General features: G+C 38.8%; 1 protein-coding gene across 5 annotated transcripts in view; it reads left to right on the plus strand.

Moving 5' to 3' along the window:
* Nucleotides 1–79: 79 nt before the first annotated feature.
* Nucleotides 80–14,287, plus strand: part of TUBD1 (tubulin delta 1) — a 32,316-nt gene continuing 18,108 nt past the window's right edge. The window contains exons 1-7 of one of the 5 annotated variants that reach the window (XM_044005071.1): nucleotides 80–427; nucleotides 3,661–3,830; nucleotides 4,232–4,420; nucleotides 5,864–6,011; nucleotides 7,586–7,802; nucleotides 9,629–9,860; nucleotides 14,083–14,247. In XM_044005071.1, coding sequence (XP_043861006.1) covers nucleotides 4,249–4,420; nucleotides 5,864–6,011; nucleotides 7,586–7,802; nucleotides 9,629–9,860; nucleotides 14,083–14,247 — 934 coding nt within the window. In that variant the 5' untranslated portion in view covers nucleotides 80–427; nucleotides 3,661–3,830; nucleotides 4,232–4,248. The other 4 variants (XM_044005069.1, XM_044005072.1, XM_044005070.1 and 1 more) reach the window with 4 other exon arrangements.

A 14,287-nucleotide genomic window follows, 5' to 3' on the forward strand; every position in this document is an offset into this window, starting at 1 on the left:
AAGCCGAACTATGGGCAATGGGAAAATTTGGCTCTTGTTCTGGGACCGAAGTAGAGGTTTAGACATGCGCATAACGACACCTGAAGCTGAGGGTATAAGCTTAAGCGCGCAACTTGCCACTAAAGCGTTAGATAAACGGCGGGCATGCGTAACGTTTCTGAAATTGATGACCTGAAATCAGAATTTGCGCATAACTTCGGGCCAGCTGAGGAAGGAGTGGGAGGACTATCGTAGAAGCGCTCGCAGAACGGAACATGCGCACTCAGTCTTCCAAAGCCTTGAGTACGGACAGCGAACATGCGCAGGACTAATGTTTCGGGAGGGATTGGTCGGTAAAAGGGAGCATGCGTGACTCGAGAGCCGTTATTCTGGGGGTAGTTGGGACTTCTGCTAGTGGCCCCTGGCTTGGCCCGCCCCCGAGCTGTCGGTGAGTACGGGCCTAGGCCGGGGGTGGGTAGGCCCTAGATGATAGAGCCTTCCTTTCTCATTCGCCTTCTCGGAGGCGGCCTTGTTTGGGGGAGTTTTAGAGACCGCGGTCCCTGGCCTTCCCCTCGCGGACTCACGGCTTTTGCCTTTCCCTGGTCTTTGACCTTCCGAACAGTGAGACGAAGCCCCCGCTTCCTTCCCCTCGGAAGACGTCGCCTCTTGTAGAGAAACCCTGGCTGCTACTGTTTTTCAAGGTTGTATTAACATATCCTAGGCTAGTAGGGACTGGGAGCTGGAAGGGACCTCGGAGATCGGCGGCGGCAGGGCCAGCCATCTGATTTTACTGGTGAGGAAACTGAGCCCCAGAAAGGCCATGTGACTTGTCAGGGCCCCACGGGTAGTAAGAGGCGTGATTGGAAGTCTCAGGACTCCAAATCCAGTGATTACATTGATGGGATTTTCTCTCTCCAACTATGCAGATCGTCACCCATCAATGCCTGTCCATGCCTGTGCGATTCCTATCTGCATCCTTTGACCGATACATTAGTAAACCTGACATCCCCATTGCCATCAGCGAACCTTGGAGAACCCTAGGCTGTGGCTGTGTAACCAGCCCGCCGGTTTGGGTTTTGCTTTTTTCTTTTTCCGATCAAGTCAATTAGCATTTATTAAGGGGATACAAAGAAAAGCAAGACCCTGCTCTCAAGGAATTCACATTCTAATGTATCATATATAATTCCAACCGATAAAAGAAGATAATGCTTGGAAAGCATACTAAAACATTCTCAAAAACTGTACATTTACTTATTTGGCACGAGGAAGATCTGACTATATATGTGTATGTGTGTGTGTATATATACACACATATACCCATATATACATATATATGCATATGTATACATACACATACACGCATATATAAAATAGGTCAAAATGATTTTTGTATAGATGTATATGATGCGCTTAGTACTCGGTAGGCATTTAAATGCAAGCTGACCGACACAGCTATTCTCTTTTCTCATGCTTTTGTCAGTGCCTTTTCCTTCCCTCTGAGACTATCCCAATTTTACATGTATATGATTTTTACATAGTTGTTTGCCCTATCAGACCCTGAGCGCTGTGAGAAAAGGAACTGAGATTTTGGAGGGTTTCTTGGTCCTTCTTTGTATTTCCATCTTTGCAGTGCCTGGCATTTGATAAATGCTAGTTGACTGACTGAAACTTTTCTTATAAGGTTTAATATAGGTACTGGGCACCTAGCTTGGAAGGATAGTGAAGTTCCCATATATTCTAACTCTAATTTTATGGTATTTTGCTACTGGCAAAAACAAAAGCATCATTTTGAGGAAAAATTGACAGAGAATCTGATGAAGGAAGGCTTACTAAAAATTATTTTTGGTGCATCAATCCTTATCGATATTCACCTTTTGTTTTTCACTTTTAAAATATATCTGCATGCTTAAAAGATTGTATTCTATTATGGAGAAAAAAATGTCAAAATTTGGCAACTAGTTTGACACGTGTGGTATGTTAGAATGAGGAGTCCAGGATGACACCAGTTTGTAAAGCTGAGTGACAGGAAGGATGGTGGTGCCCTTGACAGTAATAGGAAAAGTTTGAAAGAAGTGTGGGTTTATAGGGAAAGATAATGAGTTCTGTCTTGAACTTGATGAGTTTGCAATACTTATGGGATATTCAATATGAAACGTCCAGTAAGCAATTGGTGATATGGGACTGGAGTTCAGGAGAGACATGGGCAAGATATATAGATATGGGAATTATCTGCTTGGAATCTGGAACCATTGGGAGCCGATGAGATCACCAATGAGAGAGTATAGAGAGAAAGAGAACAATCTTGAGGGACCCTCCATATAAGTGGACAAGACATGGAAGAAAAGCCATTGAAGGGACTGAAAAGTAGTCATCTAACAGGTTGTGTCACAAAAACAAAACAATAAAGTTATATTCTAAGGTATAAAGAGGTTTGAATTGCATTAGTGGTACTCATACTAATGAGGGCACATCTGATCTTTTGATGGTTCTTTAATACTTCAAAAAAGCAAGGGCAGCCATTAGACATCAGTTCTTAATCCAAGCAATCATCTAGGTCAGTTTCCCCTTCTAATGGTTATCACTTGATGTTTAATTACTTACATCTTCTTAAAAAGCTAGAATGATTGGACTATAGCCATCCTCTTACAGATTATATGTATTTCTAGGTAGTTTAATTGCCAAATGTTTGACAATTTTTTTGTTACTATAAATAAAATTTCTTTTTGTGTTGCTTTCTTGATTCTTAACGTGGGCATCTTGCTAACCTAATTTAATGTCTTCATTAATTTTCTGGGTGAAACAGTTGGATTTTCCAGCTATACTATCATGTCCTCTACAAAAATAAGTCACTTTAAAATTGCTCAATCTCATTAATAATCAAAGAGATAGAAATTAAAAGAACTTTGAGTTGCCACTTCACATTTATCAAACTGGCAAAAAACAAAAACAGTGTCACAAATAAAATCAATGAAGACAATCAGAAGAGGTGCAGTAGAGTAGGAAGAATATCTGCATCAAATATCACTGATATTTGTTAGAAGGGGTTTGTTATCTTTTGTAGGGAGGAGAGAGGAAGGAGAAAAATGTTTAATGTAACTGGAAAAAATACGATTAAGATTGAAAATTTTAAAAAAGAAAAAATGTTTAATTGAAAAAGCAATTTAAAAAAAAAACCTCAGGGGCAGCTAGGTGGTGCAGTGGATAATGCACTGGCCTTGGATTCAGGAGGACCTGAGTTCAAATCCAGCCTCAACACTTGATGCACTTACTAGCTGTGTGACCCTAGGCAAGTCACTTAACCCTCATTGCCCTGCAAAAACAAAACAAAAAAACCCCTCAATCTCTCTCACACACACAAGCTTGCTATCCATAGTATGCAGGGAACTGCCACAAAAATAGAACATCAATATAGTTACTGCCTGCATATGGCTGCCTGAAGACTTCAGCTCCCAGACAAGAACAGCACCTCCTTCTCTAGCTGTTAGGCAGGCTTCCCTACTACCAAAGATACAATAATACCACCTGTCATAAGGCCTGACAATTAAGGATCATACCAAAACTTGAGGGCCCCTTGATTCTTCTAATCACCTACCTTCACCAACAAACTTCTCTCCATCTGCCTATACTACTCTGCTTGCCTTATTTCCCAGTAGTTAGCATACTCCTACTCTCTCATTACAGATATTAACTACCAATGTATTTATCTCAGTTATGCAAGGAAGATGAGAAACAGCATGATGTCATGGTTAGAGATCCAGCCCTGGAATCAGGAAGACTTGGGTTGAAGTTCTGTATCTGATTGACGCTTCAATGAGAACCTGGGCAAGTCACTGAACCTTGAACTGCTACAGGTAACTAACTCTGAAAGACCCTTAAGTTGGATAGCAGGTGTCATTTGTGTTAATATTGGAAGTTTCCTTCTTTGGAGTTCCTTATAGCAAAGAAAGCACATTTCCAATACAATACTATTCCATCTCATGAAGAAAAGATAGCTTTTTCTTTTAAACAAATAGAAGAAATTATCTGGGATAGCAAATAAATTTTTGATGCTGTTTTTAGTACCCTCTCAAAGATATCTAAGAACTTTGAAGTTCTGTTTTTCCCTTCAATTGAGCCTAAATGCTATTGCCATTATAGAATGCTTAACATGTGATTACTTAGTGATATATGCATATGTGTTTTTATTCACCCTTGATGATAATCTGTAATTATTTTCAAAGACACAATTGTTTCCTATTCACTTTCTTTTTAGGAAAAGACTTGGTTGCCATGTCAATAGTCACAGTTCAACTTGGTCAGTGTGGCAATCAGATTGGCTATGAAGTATTTGATGCCATATGTAGAGATTTACATAATACCCAGGGATTCTGCTCTAAGAGGGAGAATGAGGTGTATCAGGCATCTTGCAAAGAACATTTCTTTAATGAGGAGAAAAGTGAAGGTATGTAATTTAGCTGGGGATGACATTGACAACAACTCATTCTTTTTTTTTTCCTTTTACTAGATGTTGACCCTAGAATAACTAACTATGGAAAATAAAAGTATATTGCTTATTTTAACAGGAAGCACCCTAGGAAATATCCAAAAATCTCTGTGTATCCACTTCTATTTTTTTTAAACACCCCTTGCTTTGTATACAGTGGATACTCAATAAATGTTGCAAAGACAATTTAATTTAAAATTGGGAAGTTCTGTTTTAAAGTGAAACTATTAAATGTACTTTCCATCATGGATGTCGCTCTGTTTTCATTTTTATATTGAGAAAGATATGATAGAGCAATAGGCTCTATAGGATCCTGTCTTGAAAAGGTGTAGTCCTGGGGGCAGCTAGATGGCGCAGTGGTTAAAGCACCGGCCTTGGATTCAGGAGTACCTGAGTTCAAATCCGGCTTCAGACACTTAACACTTACTAGCTGTGTGACCCTGGGCAAGTCACTTAACCCCCATTGCCCCGCAAAAAAAAAAAAAAGAAAAGGTGTAGTCCTTCCTAATAAGGAAAGGTAGGGGATGATTATCCCCTTCTCAGATACATATCCTGAATATGTAACAGTACTTGAGTTACTGTTTCCTAACTGAGGTCCAGCCTGGGTTCTATAAATTCTAACCCTTGGGTTTAATTGGGAGTGACACCTGGACTTGTAAACTAATTGCATTAAATTAGTTATATACAATTATTTAAGACTGGAAGCCTACTTGCTCACTTACTTTCTTTGGAGTAGAGGACCTCTTAGGTACTTTGTATTTGTATGCAAAAGCAAAGAATGGAACAAGTCTAACTAATTTTCTTTTTTTTTTTTGTGGGGCAATGGGGGTTAAGTGACTTGCCCAGGGTCACACAGCTAGTAAGTGTCAAGTGTGTGAGGCCGGATTTGAACTCAGGTACTCCTGAATCCAAGGCCGGTGCTTTATCTACTGCGCCCCTAGCTGCCCCTCTAACTTATTTTCAAGAAGTTATTAAGCAGAAAAACAAGTCCTAACATATATTACTAAAAATACTAAATACTAAAAATCAGCAATAGGAATGTTAAAACAATAGAAGTGGGGCGGCTAGGTGGCGCAGTGGATAAAGCACCGGCCTTGGATTCAGGAGTACCTGAGTTCAAATCCGGCCTCACACACTTGACTTACTAGCTGTGTGACCCTGGGCAAGTCACTTAATCCCATTGCCCAGAAGGAAAAAAAAAAGAAAGAAAAAAAACAATAGAAATAATATTGGTATCTTTGCTGCTTGCCTGGATTTCATACCAGAGTGACAGATACCCTCTTTTTGGTCAAGTTAATTTGTACTCTGAATGAGCACTGGGTAAGGGCCCTCCCAGCTCTCAATTTATGATCTTTTGTGGGGATAACATTTTTGCGTTTTGTTTTACTTTTTATGTTCTAGTTCCAGTTGCCCGAGCATTGCTTATTGACATGGAGCCCAAAGTGATCAGTCAAACACTATTAAAGGCTGCCCATTCTGGCAGGTGGAAGTATGGTCAAAACTCACATTTCTGTCAAAAACAAGGTTCTGGAAATAATTGGGCATATGGGTAAGGGTGATTTATCCAAATTTCATTTGAGTTACTGGTATAAAGTTGAAGAATTGAAAGAAATCATATATTTGAAATTATAGATCCCATCAAACAAACATTAAATGCCTTAAATCAGAGCTTGATTTAAGACAGTAGAAAGTGATAATCCTCCTTTTGTGTTTGTCTCTCAATTAAGGATTTCAGGTAGTACAAGAGGTAATTTCCCCTGGCAGGTTAGGGCATAGGGACAGTTTGTGTGTAGACTTTGGGTAAGAGAAAGAAGCAGGACTGGGGAGATATAATAGAGAGGGACTGTCAGGTATAGAGGAAACATGGTTGGAAGCAATGGAATTGATACTTCTGGCTTATGCAGAGCCTCTTGAAACTTTTTTTTTTGTTGTTCCCGACTCTTTTCTACCAGCTACAAAACTAGGGTCACCTGCTTCCATTTCCCTTTCCATCATCTCCTTCTCTCTCTCCCTCCCTCCTACTCTCTCCATCTCTCTACTCCTCTCTCTCTAACAGTTCAGCACACATTCCCAGGCCATTCTAGAACAGAGTAGCACACAGCTTATCAAAATGTAAGTGTTCTTAGGCAGATTACTTCTGAGTCTGTTAACATTCTAGTAAAAATAAGGATTATACTTCACAAAATAGCCATGGTATTCAAATGAGATCTTTTATATGAAAAGTAGCTTAATATGCAAAATAGCATAAAATGTAAAGTGCTTTTTATTCTGTTCCTGAACCCTTTGGAATATATAAGCCTATGGAAATTTTTTCTATTGATTTTGGCTTCTAATAACAATTGGGAAATGAGGCTAAAAACCCCTTTCTTGGCTGTATCTCTAACCCTTTCTTTTTTTCTCATTTAAACACTATAAAGAATGGTAAAATAATAGGTCCTTACTGATTTTCAAAATCTTTAGAGAGATTATTTGGTCTAATCCCTTCATATTAGAGAAAAATTGAAGAATCCTGAAGCCCAGAGAGGTTGTGGTTTGACCCAGGTCACAAGGCTAGCTAGTGTCATTGCTTTGACTCTTGACTATATTTTTCCTCAACTACACATGGGTTCTTATGGGATTTGGGGGTACACAGGAGGCTGTAATAAAATCTATATTTCAGTGGAAAGGACCTGAGCTAGGATTTTCTCTTCATGGATGATAGAGTAAGGTAGGAATTCTAGGGTAAAAAACGAGATGGGCAGAGGGAGGTGAAGTCAAAGGCTGGGGATGCCATTGAATTTGACCATCACAGGCTGGGAGAAACCTCATCCATTAAGGAGGGATGAGCATTTAATAATAATATTGACAGCATTTACAGGTTGCTTTAAGGTTTGTATAGCTGCACCTATTAATACAGTGTTACTAAAATACTAAATAATAATGAACTACAAAATCTTCTTCCCCAAGTAGTTTAATTTGACTTTAAAATACTCTAATAAGAGGCTAGACATTGCCAACTTGAAAAGCATATATACAGCTTTGGAAAGTTCTGTCTTGTACTTTTACTGTATTAGCTTTTGTGATATAATTTCCCAGTGAAGTTAAAATTTACTTAGATTTGTCTGTTCTTTTTTCCTTATGTAGTTATAGTGTTCATGGACCCAAGCATGAAGAATCTATCATGAATCTAATTCAGAAGGAAGTAGAGAAATATGATAACCTAAGTGGATTTTCTACTATAATGAGTATGGCAGGAGGCACTGGATCTGGTTTGGGAGCCTTCCTCACACAGAACTTAAGAGATACTTATCCGAATTCTTTTATAATAAATCAGGTTATATGGCCCTATGGAACTGGTGAGGTAAGAGCGTATTGCAAAATATCTTCATTGAAAATTAGATTTAGGGGGCAGCTAGGTGGCGCAGTAGATAGAGCACCAGCCCTGGAGTCAGGAGTACCTGAGTTCAAATCCGGCCTCAGACACTTAACACTTACTAGCTGTGTGACCCTGGACAAGTCACTTAACCCCAATTGCCTCACTTAAAAAAAATTTAGATTTATTTTTTTTAAAGAAGAAGTTAAAAAATCTGGTCTGTTCATTCTTTGGGGGGGGGGGGGAAGCAATTGGGATTAAGTGACTTGCCCAGGGTCACACAGCTAGTAAGTGTCAAGTGTCTTAGACCAGATTTGAACTCAGGTCCTCTTGACTCCAGGGTCCTTTATCCACTGTGCCACCTAGCTGCCCCCTGTTCATTCTTTTTTTTTTTTTTTTTTTGGTAAGGCAACTGGGGTTAAGTGGCTTGCCCAAGGTCACACAGCCAGTAAGTGTTAAGTGTCTGAGGTCGGATTTGAACTCAGGTCCTCCTGAATCCAGGGCTGGTGCTCTATCCACTGCGCCGCCTAGCTGCCCCCGTTCATTCTTTTTTTAAAAAAGTAATTCATCAGGCAGCTAGGTAGCACAGTGGATAGAGCACCGGCCCTGGAATCAGGAGGACCTGAGTTCAAATCCAGCCTCAGATACTTGACACTTATTGGCTGTGTGACCTTGGGCAAGTTACTTAACTCCAATTGCCTCACCAAAATAAATAAATAAATAAATAATTCATCTCTTCTGGGGGAAGCTAGAGGCTACAATGGATAGAATTCTGGCCCTGGAGTCAGGAGGACCTGAGTTCAAATCCAGTCTCAGATTATTTACTAGCTATGTGACCCTGGGCAAGTCACTTAACCCTGCCTGCCTTAGTTTCCTCATCTGTAAAATGAGCTGGAAAAGGAAATGGCAGACCACACCAGTATTTTTGCCAAGAAAACCCCAAATGGGGTCATGGAGAGGTGAACACAATTGAAATAACTCAACAATATCATCTCTTCTGGAATGATTGTATAGCACAATATATTCATGAGCAAGTCTCTGTCTGTGCCTGTTTCAAATTTTAGTCAATGAAACCTTTATAAATACTGTGAAATATCTGTAATTCTATTTTATACCATAGGATCATCTAATAACATTGTAGAATCTTAGAACTTTAGAGGTAGAAGGAGCGTTAGAAATCATTGAGTCCAACCTATACATTTAATCTAAGGACACATTTAACAATTCCCTTGCAGAATTTATGTGTAACACATAATACATTATAAGGCTAACCTGGTGTCTTACAAAGGTCACTCAGTCCATTCCCCTGTATCTGGAAAATAATTATACATAAACTATTTCAAATAAATGGGATGTCTTTACTTTTAAAGCTGCATAAGAAGAGAGATTCTTTGGCTTTGCCCAGGAACCCATTCTTGTCTTAGTAAACATCACTAAGATATTTACTGAGTTCTTTTAATCTGATATATATCTCTATAAAATTCACAGTTCATAAATTCTTCACTGGAGATAAAATATAGATCATCTTTCATATGGGAACACTTCATACAAACTCTTATTGAATTATCTATTCTTAACATATCCAAGCAAAATCAATTTCCTTGAGCCTTTTCTCATAGTTATCCTTTCTCAACCTTTAAACAAAAATGTTTCTTTTCTTTGGGGAAAGGATTCTTTATATCAGCTCCTTGCTGATTATACTATAAGAATCATTGAGTCTTTATAGTGAGACAAGTCAATATAAGAAGTGATGTAAGAAGGAAGGAAGTATACAATGAGATGAGCAAATCATTTTTGACCCATTTTTCTCATAGGTTATTGTCCAGAACTACAACTCGGTTTTGACTCTTTCTCATCTGTATCGATCTTCAGATGCACTTCTTGTTCATGAAAATGATGTGGTACATAAGATATGTGCTAAACTGATGAATATCAAACAGATCTCCTTCCGAGATGTAAATCAAGTCATTGCCCATCAATTGGGAAGTGTATTCCAACCTACCTGCTCCTCAGAAGGCCTGTTTCAGTACCGAAGAAACCCATTAGGTAATTTGATCATCTTAAATGCCTGTTTTTCTTTCTTTCTTTCTTTCTTTCTTTCTTTTTTTTTTTTGTGAGGCAGTTGGGTTTAAGTGACTTACTCAGGGTCACACAGCTAATAAGTGTCAAGTGTCTGAGGCCAGATTTGAACTCAGGTCCTCCTGACTCTAGGGCCAGTGCTCTATCCACTGTGCCACTTAGCTGCCCCAAATGCCTGTTTTTCTTTTGTTGTTGTTGTTGTTGTGCTTTTGTTTTTTGTGGTTTTTTTGGTGAGGCAATTGGGGTTAAGTGACTTGCCCAGGATCACACAGCCAGTAAGTGCCAAGTGTCTGAGGTCGGATTTGAACTCGGGTCCTCCTGAATCCAGGGCCGGTGCTCTATCCACTGCGCCACCTAGCTGCCCCCCCAAATGCCTGTTTTTCAATGAAAGGTTTTATATTTTTCTTGAAAGCATCAGCTATTATGTACTCTTTCTTTCTATTATAAGGCATAAAATTAGCACAAGCATAAATTTCAATTTCACCCCCTTTGGCAGTTTTTTTATTTGAATTCCACTGAGCATCTCTTCTACTATAACTAAACTTTTCTAAATCTTCTGGTTTTCCATGACAATACAGCTCCCTCAGAGCTTTTGATGTGCTTTCTCTCTGTCCTTAATTAATGAGGCTAAGAGGGATCCCTTTGCTCCCTGTTGCCACTTTGTACTTTTTGTTCTCCCATCATACAGTGGTCTACCATGAAGTTATCTTTTATAGTCCAAGACTTATATTTATGCCACTTTCCCCATCTTCCTCACCATTATTTCTCAACTTCAGGACATTCTCTCGTCTTTTTAAAGGACTTTTGGACCTGCACTTAGCTTCTTCCCACCACATCCTCTGACTTTATGCCACTGATGATCCATTTAACACCCAGGCTTCACAAACCTTTGACCATTTTCTCATCAGAGGCCCTTGATGTTCACTGTGTGGAGTCCACCCCTTATTGTTCGCTAACCCCTTGAAACTCGATCATGGGAATAGTTCCATCTCCCAATTATGCTTCACTTCTCTGATAACAACTTCATCTTTTACCTCTCCAATTCCCTCTTATTGAACCTCATCTTCACACTACCACACATAAGTTTTTTCTTAACCCCATCCTATGATCCCAGTTTTGTCAGCCAGTACAGCAGTGCCCTCACTAGCACCCTCAAATTGCTTACCCATTTGACCTTCTTCTTTGCCAGTACTCAATTCTAGGTAATCCTCACTTTGCTTATTTGGTCTGCTTCAAATTTGTGCTATTTAAACGTCAGCTGGGCCATCACTGATACTCAGGATCTCTTTACTAACTCCCTTTTCCATTTTTCACAGCAGCCTTTTCAAACTTTAATTCTCCTCAGACTGACTATTCTACTCCTTCCAATCAGCAAATGACCTGCATTCCTACTTTACATAAAACTGAGTTCCCTCAACTCCCCGAAAAGCTCAAAATTTCTCACCATCACTAATTCTTCCTTCCTGACTGAAAATACATAGCCCCTCTCCTTGTAAAGAATAAATTCTCTACTGTAAGGCTTATTCCATCAGTTATCCTTTGTTCTTCCCTTGTATCTCCATCATTTCTCTGTTGTCTCTTTCCCTTCTACATACAAATCTGTTCAGTTCATTCTGTTAAAAAAAAAAAAAAAGATGAACTACTTTCCCCCTGTATACTTTAACTACTAAACTGCCAAACTGATTTTTTTGTGGGGGAGGAGTGGCAGGGCAATGAGGGTTAAGTGACTTGCCCAGGGTCACACAGCTAGTAAGTGTCAAGTGTTTGAGGCCAGATTTGAACTCAGGTCCTCCTGAATCCAGGGCCAGTGCTTTATCCACTGCCCCACCTAGCTGCCCCCTAAACTGCTAAACTTCTTGGGAAAAGCAATTTATATCTTCATTTGCTTATACATGATTCCTTGGCAGTTTGGCTTAGATCTCTCTTCATTCTACTAAAACCATTGAGAAGATCCCAAGTGCCATCTTGATTGATACATTCAATGGTATTTTTTCTTCTATCCTATTAAAAACATTTTTATTGATATATCTTGTTTCAACACATCAGTCTCTTCCTATAATATCTTCCCATGAAAAAGTTAACCAAAACCACCTGATAAAGTAAATGTAACTGGCAACACACTTCACTGCATTTTTATAGTTTATTGTTTGTTAACAAAAAGAAGTAGTTTATGTTTTATTAATATTAACAATAACTTACTAGCCAATGTAGTCTGTTATGTTTTCCTTCAGTGACTATTTCTCAGTCCTCATCTCCTTTGACCCCTCTGCAATATATTAAACACTGTTGAATATCCCCTAATTCTTGAAAACCTTCTTTCCTTGGCTTCCATAATACCACATTGATTTTTCTCTTTTTTTCTTCCACCCACTAAATGTAAACATTTTCCAAGGTTCTATCCTCAACCATCTTCTCTTCCTGCACTCTCCCTGGGCTTTTTCATAAACTCTTAGGCTTCAGCTATGCTTTTATTCAGATAACTCCCAATTTACATGTCTCGCCTAGCCCCAACCTAAGCTTCTATTACACATTTTCAATTCTATTAAACATCTCAATCTCTTTATATTGTACTAGACTAAAAATTCATCCTAAAACTAAACTCATCTTCCTTCCCCAAAGCAGGCCTTTCTTCTTGACCTTTTTTGATCTGTTAATGGCACCTCCATTCTCTTGGCTATACATGGACTTAAAAATTCAGTATCATTTTTGGCCCCCCCCCCCCATTTTGGCTTCATTTCCATTTCCACATCTGATCCTTAGGTCCTATCAAATTCAACTTCCTTTTTGTTTCTGGAGTCCGTCCATTCTACTTTGGCTGCTATCACCATAGTTCAGGCCCTCATTACTTTTCACCAACACTACTTCAATGGCCTTATTGCTTCCAGTCTCTTCCCCTTCCACGCCTTCCTGTATAACATTGTGAGATCAATAATAAAGTATAATAGATTCCATCATTCTGATCAAAACCTTCAATACATGCTTGTCAGATTGAGTTTGTCATTTATTAATGCTCACTGTGTACAAGGCATTGTGCTAGATGCTATGGGGTATACAGAAGTGAACAATAGATGGCTCTGCCTTTGATGAACTTAACTTTCTATTTGTACTATTCCTGTTTGGACTATGGTGAAGATATAAGTGCAATAGGAGCATAGATGAGAGAGAAAGAGAGAGGGAAATTACTTCTAACTTGAGAGCTTAAATAAGGCTTTTTGGAGGGAATGGTATTGGATTATAAAATTCTGACAAGCAGAGATGAGGGCAAGAGGAAAGCTAGGCCAAGTAGAGGGGTTACAGTGTGAGCAAAGGCATGGAGATGGGAAAGTAATAGTATGTTTAGAAAATGGAAAGAAGTCCTCATAAAGGCACTCAGTATATGAGGGAGAATAATGGGAAACCTGAAAAGTTAGGTTGGAGCCAGATTATAGAATGTCAAGCAAGAGAGTTTACTTTTTTTTAAGCAATGGAAAGCCATCAATAGATTTTGAATGGTCAGTGACATGATTAATTTGTTCTTTCAGCTCCCTATTACCTGCTGGATAAAATCCAAACTCTTTAGCTGAGCATTCACGCTTGAAATCTATGATCCTATGATTCCTGCCCCTCTTCTCAGAGCAAACAAAAGTTTACATGTATAATGTATATTCCATCCTGGACAGATTTCCAATACAGCTTCATCTCTGTCACATTTGGATACTTAATTATTTTTCTTTCAGTTATATTTGTAAGCAAATAAAAATCCTTTCTTTCCCAAGAAAATGCTTTAGAGATTTTAAGTTCTCAGTTATTCATCTTCTAAACTCTCATTTGGTTGTTAGAACAGATATAGTGGTAGCTGGGGTAGATGACAGGAAGAAGCTCCCTTCCACACCCCTACCCTATATTGACACAGTGGGATAAAGCCCTAATGGCCATATGCTAGTTATGGCTCTGGTACAAGTGTGTTGATTAATACTCTTGCTATGTACTAACTTTGCAGATGTTCTCTGCATTAGATATATTTCCCCTGTAATTGTATGTCATTCGTTTTGAATAATCCTGGTCTTAGAAAATAATTTTGGCTTCAAATTGACTAATTCAAAATATATAAACACACACACACATGTGTATAAAATATACAAGCATGTGTATGTAATTTAATAGCAACAATCTGGAGTAATTTATTAAAAATATTTCTCCCTCTTTCTAGGAGACTTGATGGCAAGCTTGGTTCCGCACCCTGAATTCAAGATGCTGGGTCTCCGTAACATTCCTCAGATGTCTGAAAACTCATTGGCATACACCACCTTTGCTTGGGCTGGATTGCTCAAGCACTTAAGACAGATGCTCATTTCTAATGCTAAAATGGAAGAAGGTAAAAAATATATATTTTAAAATATTCCCACAATCTGGAC

This window comes from Dromiciops gliroides, chromosome 4, assembly GCF_019393635.1.
Source record: "Dromiciops gliroides isolate mDroGli1 chromosome 4, mDroGli1.pri, whole genome shotgun sequence".
In the NCBI taxonomy this organism is placed as follows: Eukaryota; Metazoa; Chordata; class Mammalia; order Microbiotheria; family Microbiotheriidae; genus Dromiciops; species Dromiciops gliroides.